Source organism: Anastrepha obliqua, chromosome 3 (genome assembly GCF_027943255.1).
Source record: "Anastrepha obliqua isolate idAnaObli1 chromosome 3, idAnaObli1_1.0, whole genome shotgun sequence".
Lineage (NCBI taxonomy): Eukaryota > Metazoa > Arthropoda > Insecta > Diptera > Tephritidae > Anastrepha > Anastrepha obliqua.
The window spans coordinates 16382946-16399805 of record NC_072894.1 but is presented as its reverse complement, the minus strand read 5'-3'; the positions used below and the strand labels follow the sequence as shown (position 1 = coordinate 16399805).

Here is a 16860-nt window from a genome sequence, read left to right as displayed (position 1 = left end):
TTGAAAACTTTGAAGCCATTTTTCTCAACATTTTGGCGTTTTGAATTTTTACACACTATTAAAGTAAATGAGCGATATGTGAAGTATAATTTTATATTTGTTGGTAGAAAATCAATTGTGCACAGTAATACATATCATAGGTACATTTGCGTGCTTATTGACTCGCACTAGTCAGGTTGTAGCTTGGCATGTTTAAATGTCTGTTCTAAATATAATTACCAGCACTTTTTTTGTAGCACTGCAGCAGTCACACCGCCGTCGCCTTGCCGAGAGCTCACCGAAGCACCAATGAGAGTGCGTCGCTTAAGGCTTTGCGTGCAGCGGAGAGTAAAAAGTAAGTAGCTAAATTTGCGCATACGAGTTGCATACACATAAATACATTTATGCACTTCTATGTGTGCTTTCCATATTTCACGTAGTCATCCATACGACGTTTGGACTCAGTGGGCAGACATGCGCATAGGCGGTCAGGTCCCACTAAGGGAGATATATGTACATACATACATACCTATGCATGTGTGTATAATGTATCAGATATATGCATATGTATATGTAAGCATGCACACGTGTGTGGCTAGCACCGTTGCCAGCGCAGTCATAGAGCTTAAGCGATATAGCCGCTTATTTTGTAATTTTCCCGACACACAAAATCGATGAGTCCTACACACAATATATTTTCTTGAAAAATTATTGGACTTCTTATTTTAAGAATTATATTAATTTTTGCTCGAGTTAAGGTGCGCAAGTACGGACAGACGTGGCTAAATCGATTCCTCTAATCATTTTGGTAAATACACATGGAGACATACATACATACATATGTACATATGTCTATATCTATCCCGATTCCTTTACGCTGTCACATACAACCGTTAAAATTGTAATATCCTCATTCACAGCTGAGCGCGGGTATATGTCGTTATCTTGACATAAGAAGTCATGCCAATATTCAATATATTTTTCAAGTAAATAAACTTAATAAAAAAAAAATAGAAGTTAAAAAGAAATTTGCATTGTCATTACGGCACAATATTTTTAGTGTAAAAATACTTTCATTCACTACTCAAGTTTTTAGTGGAAATTATTTATACTTCCACTATCACTCACCGAATGGGTTGGTGCGTGACTACCATTCGGGAGTGCGGTCGTCTATCGGCAGGCAAAAGGTCTGTTCATGCAAAAACTTTGCAATAAGTTGCCATTTACTTTATTTCCGAGAACTCTCTCTCAAAGGGAAAAATATCAAAAAAGTATATGAACGCAAATCCAGTAACAATTTTCAAGACTGACGAACAACTTATTTGTTGGTAGGAAAAAATCACAAAAATTTAAAATTTTTTCACCTGAGCTACGTTGTATTAAATTAATAGAAAAAAAATATACAAAATAACGAGCACCGAAATCAGACGATTTCATTTTGTCCACAATAATTTGTTGCATTTCATCATCGCTGTCAGATGCAGAATATGCCATTACCAATTGCAATTCGCAAATTTTAATTCGTGTTTATTTTTACTTTGCGATCAGCTGTTTCCCTCACTTGCAAATTCGTAGAAGTAAACATTTATTCAGTAAAAGCTTGCTACTTCCCCACAAAACGAAATGTCATTTTGCTTTCTCACTGTCCCCTACTTTGCAAGTTTTTTGGGTAAATGAACCTCAAAACGTGATAATTTGTAACAATTGTTACAAACTGTTTGCTTCATGACTGATGACTTCAAAGCTCGTTTCAAAATTTTCATTTTTCGCCGTCATTCAACTTCTTCTTCATCGTGATTGGCGCGATAACCGCTTACGCGAATTTTGCCGAGTTTAACCAAGCGCGTCAGTCATTTCTTTCTCGTGCTTACCGGCGCCAGTTGGACCCACCAAGTGAAGCCAAGTCCTTCTCCACCTTCTCCAACGCAGAGGAGGCCTTCCTCTTCCTCTGCTGCCATCAGCTGAATCCCCACCGATTACTTTCGGACCCGACGCGTTTGTATCCATTCGTACGACATGACCCAGCCAACGAAGCTCAACCACTCATAAATAAATGACAGCTTTGCAAAATCAATTTACTTTCTAACATACATTTATTTATGTATGTGGTTTTATTCAGTTTTTTAATGATAAGCCGTGGATTGTTAGCATCCATATATGTATGTACATACACACATACATATGTACATATGTACAAGAAATATTTAATATTATATATTACCATACAGTTAGATGTCAAGTGTGAAAAAATAAAAATCTTCAGTTCTTAGAAAAAAACCAAATAGTAAATATTTCATGTAAAGATAAATTAAAATAAAAACAAATCCATATTAGTACTTACATATGTAACTACAATTCTAGCTCTTTTCTACATATTTACGTATATAGTAAACTTCGATATAGCGAGTTATTCACATTTCTCATACATGAATATATATGTACATTTTCTTCACTGCACTTACAAACTATGGCAACAATTACCGGCTTTGGTATTCATAGAAAAGGCTATACCCATATATACTTATAGATGTATGTATGTATATTAATTGTATAAGTATTAGTTAATGCATATATTACATGCTTATAAAGTGTAAAATCCCTCAATCCACATCCACATCATCGTCACCGTCCAGCTCCCGCAATACTTCGTCGGCGCGTGTTATCAAACCGATCAACCTAAAATTTTCTTTGACCAGCGCAAAATCTTCCAATAGCTTTAGGTATTTACGCGCCTCGTAACAACTTTTGATGGGCGGCAGCAGTGGCATATTATTTGTGGCTTGTTTTCGCTTATGCGCCAGTCGATTTATAACGGCATCTGGTGCTTTTGTTAGAGGCGGTAATGGAGGTGTAAAACTCAATGACCTGGTCATGGCAGAAATGTTTGCGGCAGGTATGCAAGTAATGGCAGTCGTTGATGTTGGTAAATTTTGACGATCGGCTGTGATAGCGGTGAGTGGCGCTAAAGCTCCTAGTGACAAATTGGGTTTTGGTGACAATGGAGGTACAGATGATGTAGTTTTCGTAGGACGCATGATCGCCGATGCTGACGTTGCGATTGGAACAATTTTACCCTGACTCTGTATGAGTCGTCGCAAATTTGCTAAAGCTATATTTTCATCATCAGCACATCCTGGCTCTACAACAACACGATCTTCCACATCCGTTCCACTGCCGGACGATGTTGCATCACCGTCAATGTTAAAATCATGAGTATTCCCCTTTTGATTATCTTGCGTGCTGACAGTTGACTGCGTAGTAGTTGCATTTTGTTGCTGCTTTTTTCCTACCTCTTCCTCCTCATCTCCTTCAGCATCCGAAATATACTCTTGCTTAATTTCAACTGGCTCCTGTTTGATTTCCTTTTTGATATCTAACAAAGGTGTTGGCACAGTCGACTTTTCAGCGTCTGAAGCGGGGGTGATTGCAGTTGCTGTGCTTGTTGCTAGTGCGGCGGTCAGCGTGGGTGCAGTCGTAGTTGTAGCTGCTGCTGAAGTTGCTACCGATGCCGGTTGCATACATTGAGACTGCGCTATAGTTGCTAGTGGAATGATTGTCATTGTCATGGGTTTCGTGCCTGGCACCTGACCAGCAGGCGTAATTGGCGTAGCAACGAGTACTTTCTGTGGCATACCTGCGACGTTGCCCTGCAGCGGCAATGCGACCAGTTGACGTAATGGTGGCAGCTGTGGGGGTGCCACCTTTTGCAACGCCGGTTGTGCAGCACTCTTATTTTCATTATTGTCGGTTGCGTTGCTTTTTGGCGTATTTAAATTGAATTTAGAGACATTTATGCGATTAACGATCGCTTTGCCAGCTGCATTTAAGGTACCGCTCGCCGCATTCGACGCACAGCCAGCAGCACTGCTTTTAGTGGTATTTATAAGTGCGCTCGATTTTAAACGTCTGCGTTTCGCCGACACTTCCTTATCGCCATCGCCTTCATGCACATTCGCATTTTCTGTGTTTTCACATTCTTCCCTAATTTCTTCAACATCATTATCGTCATCGACCAACGGATCCTTGGTCACATCCGGTGTACACTCGTTAAGCACGTCCTTCATGACATCTTTAATTTGCACGGAATAGCCTTGCGTGTAGCCAATTTTCAGTAATTTGCTATCTGTTGTGTGGATTTTATACGTTTGTCGGAATTTATCACACCAATCCTGATGGGGAAAGAAGTTCTGCAAACCCATTGCGCTTTTGAATTGCAATGCTGTCTTCTGTATGAGTCCATCGGTTATTTGTATGTCTTGGTAGTAAATCATTCGACGCAGCCAATCAAAGACAGCCTTGCCCAGCATCGAAACGCGTACTACTTTCATCTCGAGGGTTTTCGCGTCGTGGCAGCGGCGCGTACGTTGTTTCCAAGCTTCGAGTATGCTCTCCTTCTGCTGCACTATACGCTTTATCTGATCGGGACTGCAGTGAAAAATGCGCCCAACTCGCTTATAGACCGGTGATTTCTCATACTCGCGAATTGCTGCTACCTTCTCGTTAAGCGCCAGTACATTTTTCCGACGAATACGCGTGTCGTACAACATCTTTTCGTGGGCAGGATGCGATGTGGCTGGTTTGGGGCGCTGTAAGGCAGAGAAGAGAAATATGGATGAAGAATTAGTCACTCAAGTGCAGTGTTTCAAGAAGTCGAAAAAAAAATACAATATACAACTGTTGTCAGCTAATTAGAAACGCTCCCTTTTGATAAACGCTTGATGAGCATAATATTAAACTGTTTAAATTTACCGTTATTTTTTCTCTTAAAATCATTTGCATTGCTTTTGTTACTCAATTACTACCCAATGCGCCTAGTTTTGTAATTGTGAAATTGAAGTACCGTTAATATTATCCAACGCAGTGCATGGGTTACTTAGTTCAAGGTAAATAAACTGAGACGACTAATTAAAAACAGTTGTTCAATGGAAGCATATTCGGCGAGTTGTGTTATTTTAATAGTAATATAATCGACTTTTTGGTGTGTATATATTTTAAATTGGTTGTTTAAAAGCAACTAAAATATTCGTCTTCAAGATGTGTAATGGGAAAAAGCAGCAGCTGTACAACTCATACATACGCAGCTCCATTTTTGACCTTCGTAAAGCTGGAAAGTCGTACAGTGAAATTTCTAAACAAGTCAAATGCCCAAAAAAAATGGTTTTTAACGCCTTAAAGCATATCCAACTTTTTAAGACTGTTGACAATGTTCCACGTAAGAAAAGGCCCCGGAAAACTTCAGCAGAAATTGACCGCAAGATAGCAATCATCTCCAAAAGACACCCAAAAAAGACTTTCACTGACATCCAATGGGAAATTCAGGATCAATATAATTTCGAAATATCCAAGAGGACAATTGCTCGGCGTCTGGTGGAATCTGGACTGCATGGCAGAGCAGCACGCTAGAAGCCCCTTCTAACCAAGATACAAAGGAGACGGCGAGTAGTCTTTGCGAGATCCCATTGGTCAATGACTCCAAATCAATTGAAATATATCGTTTGGAGCGATGAAACCAAGATAAATCGCATAGGCCCAGATGGTAAAAGGTATGTTCGACGGCCAATCAACCAAAAATTCAATCCTCGCTACGTTTCACACGGGTAGTGAAGCATTGTGGAGGATCAATCATGGTGTGGGGATGTTTCTGGTGGAATGGTGTTGGCCCAATCCATAGGATTTATGCAATTTTAAATAAGGAGAAATACGTCGATATACTAAAAAATGTAATGTTGCCGTGGGTTGAGGAAAATTTGCCTGTTATATGGAAATTTCAACAGGATAATGATCCAAAGCACACGGCAAAGTTGACGAAACAGTTTTTCGACGAAAATTCCATCAATGTTTTGGAATGGCCATCATCCAGTCCGGACTTAAACCCAATAGAGCATCTCTGGGGTGACGTTAAAAAAGCCGTGAGTGCCAAAAATATCCCAAATATGGATGTCCTTTTTGCCGAAGTAAAAACGGCATGGCAAGCAATACCTGTGGCGCGCTGTTAGAATCTCATTACATCAATGTGCAATCGATGTGAGGCAGTGTTGAAGCAAAAGGGTTATGGAACCAAATACTAACATAATCTTTATGTTGATCTGATAATACATTACTGTTTCTAATTAGTTGCCCTATCCAAATCGTGCATTTCACATGCTTTAAAAAAATATATATATATTTAATAAAGAATTGCGATTAAATTGTTTTCCACTAGTTTTTAAGTTTATCATATGTTTAAATAAAATTGGCAAAAAGTTATGAAAATACGTGTTTAAAAGGAAAATGGAAAATTTATTTTGAAAAGAGTGTCGTTTCTAATTAGCTGTCAACAGCTGTATCTATGTACGAGTATATATGTATGTATGTATTGTATATAGAGTAATGTAATATCTTAGTGACATAAAAACCTCTGCAACGAACGTAGCTATGTAACATAGATGACTAGATGTAAAACTCTTTTTCTCGTGAGAGCGCTGAAAAATGTGCATTTTTATAACATTCGCCAATATTGCCACAACGGTAGAAACATGAATTGGGTATTTTTTAAGCAAAAATTGGGAATTTTTAGTTTCTACCCCACCGTTTTCACGAAACTTCGGTGGTCGTCACTAGCCCCGCGCCAGATAATTTAAGTAGATGTTCAGGCATTTGTACAAGTGTACGTACATATGTATGTATACTCAGTAGTACATTATGTCATTAGGTTTGTTCATGAAAAAATTATCCAGTAATTTAATTGCTGAGAATTTTCTCTCAAAGAGAAAAATACCAAAACAGGACATGAACGCAAAACCAGTAACAATTTGCAAGTTTTACTAACAGCTGATTAAATTGTTGGTGTGAAAAATCACAAAAACTAAAATTTTTTTCACTTGAGCCACCTTGTATAAAATTAAAACAAAAAATAAAGCAAATAAAATGCAAAATAACGATAACCGAAATCGCACGATTTCATTTTGTCCACAATAATTTGTTGCATTTCATCATCGCTCCGCATCTGACATTCCATTAGCAATTGCAATTCGGAATACTTTGCGATCAGCTGTTTTTCTCACTTGCAAATTCTTACACGTAAAAATTTATCCAGTAAAAACTTGCAGCTTCCCCTCAAAACGAAATTTCATTTTGCTCTCTCACTTTCCCCTACTATGCAAGTTTTTTGGGTAAATGAACCTCAAAACGTGATAATTTATAAGAATTGTTACAAACTATTTGCTTCATGAACGGACCTATTGTCAAATGTTACATTTCTGTGTATGTATGTATGTATATGTAACATTTTTTGGCTGACACGCCTCGTTGATTTCTATATTTTGCAATAAATCAGCAAAACTGAATGTGGGAACACAAATTTATAAATTTGTTTGCTGTTTTTAATGAAATATTTAAGATTTAAATATGAATTTCAATGCATTGGGGCATAAAGCGCGAATGGCGTGTTACCTCAATGATTTCATAGTTTTTAACTAAATACTTACATATATAATTATAAGTAGATATGTATGTATAATATGTATATGTGAACACATTCACACAACCAAAAATATGTCAAAAGTTACATAGAATTCTCGTTCTTATTTTCGTCCAATCTTAAATAAATTTAGTGAGATTTAGTAAGTCCACGAAGACATTAAGAATATGGATAATAAATATTTTAAAATGAAATAATATCCATACCAATACATATGTACATATAAAGGACTCTGATTATGTCGAGAATAGAAAAATGACTAGCAGATCAATAACAGGACATTATGTTGAGAATATTGCTGCTGTAGCACAAAGTGTTGCTGAACACCTTCAACATCAATATCTCGACGTACTCAACAATTAGACATTCATGAATCGAATGGATTTCATCAAGCAGATTTTATCTGTGGACGTGCTCAAATGTTGTAATTTTCAACATATACTTGTTAAGAACCGTATTTCGAGTAAAATTTGAAAATAACTAAATTTTTACATGTTTTATTTTAAAACAACACCTAGGCGCGTCTTTTGAGAGACCCTTTACATTCATTTTAACGAAAAAGAAAAGTTTTGGAAAATACAAAGTTTTTGTTTGTGTCAAAACTACACAAAAAATTCATTGTTGGGAATTTTAAATTTGCTATAAATTTAGAGATAGACCTCCTAGCGTTTATACGTTAAAAACACATCGAAATGTCCATTATGTTAGATTAGGTTTTAGCGGCTGCCTACTATCGGCCACAGTCAGGCTCATAGCCTCTACCACTTGAGGAACATATCTTGATTTCGCTAAAACGTGAACGTGAGCTTTTCAAGAAATTTTTAGAAGATCCCTGATTTGAACAGTACTCAAATCCTACAACTCATTAAAAAATTGTTTACTTAAAGCGGTGAATCTTCGTCTTTTAGTTCATGCATTCCGTAAACGCATATAAAAAAAAATACGTGCGTGGTACATTTTGTTTCCCACGGCCCACAACTACTGCAAGGTCATAAACAGTTTAAGGATATGAGGCTATCTATCTCACAAAAAGCAACGTATTTCAAAAACACCCGGCATGAGTTGCTTAGCCGTTAAAGTAAGTTATATATGTATGTATATATATACAAAAGAGAAGTGAGTAACACAACAGGCAACAACAAAGAAGCGTGGCACTATTACTGTTAACAAGCAAACAAACAAAAAGCGTGGCACTTTGACTCTCAAGACACCAAATCACGAGAAAAAACCAAATCAATTGCTATACCGAAGTCACCTTGTGTGGATTCGCCTTTAAAACAAATCAAGAGATATAGAATTCAGAGAGCATCTCTTTGCAATTTGCCTTGTCTGCATATTTCCGTTTATCCCGCATAGTGGAGTTTGACATACAGCGAACATACACACAAACAGCAGTTTTTTTTTTTAATAATTAATGCAGAGTAATAGTGAATATTTATAGGTATTTGGAAATTAATCTTATGACTTTTTAACACATTTTAGCTTCTACAAAGGCCTGTTTTGTAAGTTTATGCAGTTTATGTCATGAACGAACTTCAAAATACATAACCTAAAGCCCTTTGCAGATCAGAGCATTCCTTGCATAATGTACATACGGGACTTTATTTTGTAAGATGTTGATATATGTATATATATATACATAATTGGCACGTACACTCTTTTTGGGTGTTTGGCCGAGTTCCTCCTCCTATTTGTGGTGTGCGTCTTGATGTTGTTCCACAAATGGAGGGACCTACAGTTTCAAGCCGACTCCGAACGGCAGATATTTTTATGAGGAGCTTTTTTCATGGCAGAAATACACTCGGAGGTTTGCCATTGCCTGCCGAGGGGTGACCGCTATTAGAAAAATGTTTTTCTTAATTTTGGTGTTTTTCACCGAGATTCGAACCAACGTTCGCTCTGTGAATTCCGAATTATAGTCACGCACCTACCCATTCGGCTACGGCGGCCGCCTGAGATAATATATAATCTTTTTAAAAAACATGTATGCAATCGCTACTCCACTTCTATGTGACAGCCACTGCACATAAGCTAAAGTCGTAAGCTATAGCTACTAGCACTCCTTTGTTTTAATTATAAGAATTTTGATGCATCCTATAAATAATAATAATCTTGTATTATTGAAGAAATTTAAATAAATATTAAGTAAGATTAAAAAATAGTTCATAAAAAAAGTTTACTATGCATTCTGCTTCTCTAAATAAATCTTTGTTTGAGATTTCAAATCAGTAAGATAACAAAAAGTAGTAAAACTATAACAGAAAAAAGTGGTCTGTTCATGAAGCAAATACTTTGTAACCATCAAGTTTTGGTGTTCATGTATCCAAAAAAAACTTGCAAAATAGGGGAAAGCGCGAGAGCAAAATGACGCATTGCCACTTTGAGGGGAAGTTGTGCAAGTTTTTACTGGATAAAATTGTACTTGTAAGAATTTGCAAGTGAGAAAAACAATTGATCGGAAAGTACAAATCAAAACGTGAATTAAAATTTACGAATTGAGTCAAAGTTTTAAGTCCAAACAAAAATGTAAGTAAATATGTTTTAGAAAAAATTTATGAAGTCATATATTAAATAGAACTCGGTCAATGATATAGCGGTATGGATCGTACTTCTGAACCACAGCCTGCAGTTTCGGGAATACAAATCGAAAGCATTGAAGGCATTTTTTGGCTATTAACTAATTTGAAATGTTCTCCAACTGACAACAATGATGGAATGGAAGAAATTATTGTTATTTTGCATTTGTTTGGTTAGTTTTTTTTTATGTGAGGTAGCTCAACTGATTTTTTTTTTAATTTTTGTGATTTTTCACACCAACAATTTAGTCAGCTGTTCGCAAAACTTGCGTATTGTTACTGGTTTTGCGTTCATGCACTTATTTGAATGTTTTTCTCTTTGAGAGCGAATTTTCGGAAGTTAAGTAACTGGATAATTTTTACATGAACATTCCTTATATCAGAGCTTGAGCCGGCGAAAAATCTTAAGTGAGAAAAAACGAGGTTCATCTCATTTAAAGTTTTTCGCTTGCAAGTAATTTTTTTGAAAATATAAAAAAAGATCTGAAATTAAAAAAGATATTTCGTTCAGAAGCTCTGTAAATGTTGTGGCGAGTCATATTAAAATTTGAAATGTGTGTATTTAAGTACACGTTTTATAGAGGACGGCGGTATGAAGATTTTCTACTAATAGCAAATAGTAGTTTCAAATCTTACAAGTAATTTTATAACAAATTAAAGTGTACAGTGGTTCGAAATCTGCTTATCCAGTATATACAACAGAAATTATACAATCATTTTTAATCCGTCTTGCAAGCTTTGTACATATAATCATAAAACTGTCTTTATTAAAATAATTATTTTATACTTTTAGTTCTATGCGTTTTTTAGGAAGCCTTTAGTGTTTAGGAAGGAAGAGTAAATTGGCAACTGAAAAGCCGGTTTTCTCAAAATTTAGTGTTTTGGTATCAGACATTCTTATGCGATATGCACCAACTCGTATTCCAGCGCACAATACATATATACATGCATGCATATACATATATGTAAATATGTTACATACATAATACAGCCGTATAACCACTTACATTTTCAAACCTATAGGCATTGGCGCCTGTTCCGTTCATCGGTTCATCATCTTCGATTTCATCCATATCTTCCACCTCCTCCACTTCATCCATTTCATCTACATTCTTATCTGTCACCACCACCTTATTGCGCTCCTTTACTTTCATCCCGTCTTCACTTGTGCTGTTGCTATTGCTTTCAATACAACTTTGAATGTTATTCCTATTGGTATTAGTGTAGTTGTGCTGAGCTTGGCCACTTGAAGCACTGCGCACTCTGAGGTGTTTTCTTTTGCCGCGCGACAGTAAATTTCGCAAATTTCGCAAACTTCGCAATTTTTTTGGACCCAGCGTGGATGACGTTCCCGTTCTTATAGTGGCCGTTACCGACGTCGCGAGGTGCACGGGTAGGCGCACGCGTCGTCCGACACGACTGGTAGTTGTGGTGGTGAATTGCGGTAGCGGGACGACTGCCCGCCGACGTTGTCGTGAGATTTGTTGTTGATTCGGCGTATCCGATGTGAACGCCGTGGTTGCCACTGTTGTAGACGTCGTTGTGCCTGATTTTATTATTTCACTATACTATCACTCTTACGATTCGTTATCGTTTTGTTTGTGTTGTTATAGCTGTTTTGTTGCTCTGCCGTTTTGTCTTGTTTTTTGTATGCACAATGGGCTTGCACTTCTGTAATACATAAATTTAGTTTTATTTTTCATTTTCATAAATTAAACAAAAACATGCACACACACATTCGAGCATATACACGCAAACGTACAACCATACGTACATACATGCATGCATACATACATACACTCGTATGCACATATGTATATCGAAAGTACTTTTAATATGCTGCAAAAACCGAAATATGCCCAGCACAGCAAGTATTTTTCGAATAGGACCAACACTCACTGCGTACAAATTGTTTTTCCAAAAATGATTTTCCTTCCCTCTGTACGGTGCTTTAAGTCGTATTTGATTGTTCCAATAAACTGCTGTATTACTTTGTTTTCATAAATGACGGATATGCTGCTGCTCCTAAGTCCATGAACAGATGGGCGGGTGTGCGGGTGGTGTTCTTGTGAACGCACAATTCGTAACAGAAGTACTGCAAAGAATTTTCAACCAGATTGCTAGAGCGGTTCGTCTCAACTAGAACGTTGCGTTTACTAGAAACGGAAGCAACCAGCGAAAACAGCCAGCCAATATGTCAACGAGTCAGCGCCGCCGGTGTACGGTTGTCGTCGTAGCCATTGTCGAAAGCTGCATCGTTCTAGTGGTGTCACAATTACATTTCTGTTTTAATATGCCAAGCTATTCGGAGAGCCCGAGAGCGATATAACTCAACAACCGCGTTGGTCGTCTCTTTGCGCTTGCTCTTTGCGCAGCACCACAATTATCGCTGATTGCGTTCTATTACTAAGTGCTGACAAATATATGTACATACATACATAGGTACATGAATTTTATTTAAATTTATATAGCAAGTTGGTGTTTGTTTTTATTGCTGCATGTACACTTACATATGTACATACATATGGATAAATTTAATTTCGCTTTCATTCGAGATTTGGAAATTTTGTTTTCGTGCGCATCTGCAGCACATTTCTCACCGTCGCGCTCTCTCCATAGCCAATGACGTTTCCAGCACCACAGCTTGCTGATGGACTTTGTTATTGTGAAATATACAAAGCGTAGAAATGAGCGCTGTTTGATAGTTTTCTGGTGGATGAAAAGAGCGCCGGCGTTTGCCTTTTATTAATTTAAGGCGTGTATGTAGTGGTATTGACTTCATTACTGAGGCTGTATTTGTTTGGCATTATCATTTTTCTTGCGCTATGTATTGTTTATGCTTATCATATGAAAAAAACATACATACACACATCAGCATGTACTACAAAGGTATGTATTTTTTTAATGCTGACCACGAAGAAGATTAGACAAAGCTTATGGTGCTTTCTTTCCTCGCCATAAGGTCGCATTTATTGCGCCCTGCCCCAGAGATGTCAGATTTTCCTGATCTTTGCTCATCATATTCATAAGGGTTGAGTGTTATTTTCTCAAACTTTTGTACTCTGAGCAGGCGAATGTGTGGCATTTTCTATCAACAAAAAGTGAGGGTGAGCGTTGTTCAGCTGTTCAGCTGTTTTTTTTCTTAGCTGTGTACACAAGTTCGTCAAAAAAGTTAGTTGTACGAAGACTTATGTATGTATGTATATTGGTACTCGTACAAGAAATTTTAAACTAAATCGCTCTATTTCATTATTATTAATATATGTATGTGCATGCCTATACATATATGTATATATATTCATCTTATTATATTAATTATGCAAATAGTGGAAGTGTTAAATTTTTTTTGCCCTTCTCTCATATGACATTCATCATCCAGACATTCTCACAGGGCGTCTGACAATATTTTCAGCATGTTGGCTATAATGGGGTGACTTTTTTTTCGAGAAAAGAAAACACTATTTGTTATCATGTTTCAACTTTACCGCCTACATTCATACACACATGCACATACATATGTTTCGCTGCACTTTTTTAAGCTTCTTCGTTTCTTACTGCTTTTAAGACCTGATTTGCCTATCCACTGAGCAATAAGTCAAATTTCAATTCATACATATGTACGTACGTATGTATGTGCTTCAAAAAATTAAAAACGTTTTATCAATGCTTGGCTTTGTGCGGCGATCGGGTGGGGCATTCGTATTCTTTACGTACACAAATCTTTACATGTATATTTGTATGTATGAACAACAACATGTGATTTATCAGCGATGCACATATGTATGTATGTTAATAGTTCTGTTCGTTCAAAACCCCAGTAAGAATTAGCAAGCAACAAAATTCTTCCCAGTTTTGAAGTAGTCTCTCTCAAAGAGCGATGCTTGCACAACGCAACGCGAACGCAAAATTACAAAATACAGACACTTGTAAGTTTCAATGACAACTGATCGCCGCAACCGTTGAACAAAACAAAATATAGGGTTTTTCAATAAGAGCGGGTAGATGTTGAAATGGAATAAAATGGCATTTGCTGTGTGTTCAATATGGGCCATAAGAAATTGGAAGGGCCACCACGTCTACCGAAAAATGGGCGCAATGCGCGCAACGTTTGCGTTAATGAACACTCATTTTGATAATAAAGTTTTATCATTTGAACGTGCTGTTCAATCGTGTAACTGGCCATGATGATTTGGCATAAACAACTGAATAATAAACAAAAGATTTGACAGATGTCACCAAAACAAAATGGCTGCCACACGGCGCCAAAATCGACCCGCGCCAATTGAGAAACCCTTTACTTAAAAATGGAAAACAAGGAAAAGTTTTATGTTCTGCTTAAAATGCACAGCAACACGACTGAAATCCAATATATGAATAAAATCAGAATACAAATAACAAATAAAAAAACGCATGTTTGTTACTTGCAGATGTGGAGTATTGACAGAAAGCTCTACAAGATGCTGGTGGAAATGATTTTTGCCACGGCATACAAAATACTAAGGTATGTGCAATATCAAACCGTTACTGGATGGCTCACAACGAATTTGAAGGAATCAGCTGGTTTGTTGACGTAACAGGTGTTATGACAGCGGTTTGTTTACGACAGAGGTCGGCAAAGACTGAGTTTGGGTAGTGATGTAAGAAAAACTTAACGCAGCCATTGCTCATATTACTTGGTTGCCATCTGAACAACGACTAATTGGAAGATTTGTAAGAATACATGTGAAATGAGCGCGCACAATTCTGCTGACAAAACCACCGTGACGTAACAGCCAAAGCTACTCTCATAATTTTGCTGTAGATGGGCAAACCATCCTTGATTTTTATGAAGAAATTGCATTTTCGTAACATAATGAGAGGTGTAGTGTGACAGAGTAAAATCAGTTTCTGGTAGTCTTGTGTCAATACAAAGATTGCGGTAAAGGCTGGAATTTAGAATAATGTATATTGGGCAATTTTTGGCAAACTATTATGTTTTATTAATGAAACTTGGTGGAGATGTTAGTGAGGTGTTAAGTAACACTCTTTATAACTCCAAGTTATTCGGGAAATAATAATTTCATAATTATTTGCCTTCAAAATACCCTTTGGACGTTCACTATAATTTGCCAATTGCACTATATATTTTTTAACACTTCACTAAAATTCACCAAATACCTATACACTCACACGCGTTTTTTTTACTTATTTTTATCCTTATATTCGAATTATTTTTATTAAAATTAAATGCAAATGCATTTATCCATAGAGTCACTTTCCAATTTTAAACGCGAATAAGAAGAAGATTGGAATGACAACAGTATGGTGATGCCGGATGCCTGCAAATGAAACAAAAATATGAACAAACATTAAGTATTTAAGTTTAGTGTTAATGATGGGGATGGGGGTTATTGTGCCTCATTACTACATACACGCATATGATGTTTTAATTTTGGGTTCAATGGTTTTAACACGGAAAGGAGTACTACGCAAAAATACTGTGTTAATTAATGTAATTTAAATCACTTTATTATTTTTTGTGATACGCTTAATATCATTGTTTTTAAGTTTAAATGAGTTGTATGTTTTTATTTTCAAAAACATTTCTCAACTTAAAATTACAGCAAAAAATACTGCAGCTTTACAATGAACCTTCCACTGAACATCCCTGCATACGAACTTCGTTTTTATTTCAGGTATATGGCAACACCAACTTTTCGCTAAATTAGAGAACTTTAACATTAAATTACTTAAAAACTATAAGCCTCCGGCAGGTTCTGTTTTCAGTTGTAAGATGGGGATACACCCCTCTATCACCCCCTTTTAACCTTTTATTTCAAAGCGATATACATTATACTAAAGTTTTCCCGCGGTAAATTCGGTATGAAATAGTTTTTGGCTAAAATTTTTGAAGAGGCTTCCAGAACTTAGTTCAGAACTTTTACTCCGCATAAGGCGACACATTTTTGCTCTTTTGCTCTATTTAACCCTCCGTTGGGCACCTGGGTCTGGTCAGATTGGCTTTTTTGACTTTGGACGTGAATTTAACATATTTCTATTATAGCTAACGACTTGAACTTCAGGGTAGATTCCTAAAATTTAATTTTCTATCAATTTATGGATATAACCTTTAACAAGAATCGTCGAAAAGGACGATGAAAAGGACAGAGCCGAGTGCCCAATCGAAGGTTTTTAAAACGTTGCCCAACGAAAGCTTAGTTGAATTTCTTTCATACTCATTATAGCTTTTTTTTTTCTTTTGAGCTCGAACAACATTTCATTTTCTTCATCATCGTCATTGTCGGGTGAGAAAATGAACTCATAATGGTGATAGCAACAGCCTTGTTTCTGAATTCCACGTTCTCGATTTTTTAAATTGTTTTGTTGACAAAAATGCCACCATATGCGACCTGTTTTGCCTACTCGCTTGTTCTTGTTGGCTAAAATTTTCCCACCACGAACTTCCAGCTTCCCCTCAAAGGGAAATGACAATTTACGTTCTCTTCTTGCAAGTTTTGCGAGTAACCGCAATTGGACAAAATTTGAGTGAAAAATACATCCATACTCATACTTATACGCGTATATCTTTTTACAGAATGGAATCTCAGCATAACTGTCTATTTCCTACATGGAGGTTGTACAACTTTTTTTTTGTTTTGGTTTGTTTAATATTTTCGGCATGTGTATATTTTCAGATTGGTTTTATTCATATATTCACTAAAACTGTTGGATGTAGTCGAAGTGGTTAGACTATCGGTCGTTGATGTTTATGGAAAATCATTGAACACTTTTTGAGGAATGTTATAGGAGCCGAATATACATACATACATATGTACATAAATGCATGTCATCCCGATGCATTCATAG

The 16860-nt window shown here is 36.7% G+C and overlaps 1 protein-coding gene across 2 annotated transcripts; it reads right to left on the bottom strand.

Moving 5' to 3' along the window:
- Positions 1-2053: 2053 nt before the first annotated feature.
- On the bottom strand, positions 2054-12329 carry LOC129242991 (uncharacterized). 2 transcript variants are annotated; one of them, XM_054879992.1, is made up of 3 exons: positions 11914-12329; positions 11022-11685; positions 2054-4565 (listed from the first exon to the last, which is right to left on the bottom strand). In XM_054879992.1, the coding sequence occupies exons 2-3, from the start codon at positions 11166-11168 to the stop codon at positions 2580-2582; spliced, it is 2133 nt and encodes a 710-aa protein (XP_054735967.1). In that variant the 5' UTR covers positions 11169-11685; positions 11914-12329; the 3' UTR covers positions 2054-2579. The 2 variants fall into 2 exon arrangements, with proteins under 2 accessions (XP_054735967.1, XP_054735968.1); XM_054879993.1 differs by having other exon boundaries at positions 11921-12329.
- Positions 12330-16860: the final 4531 nt, after the last annotated feature.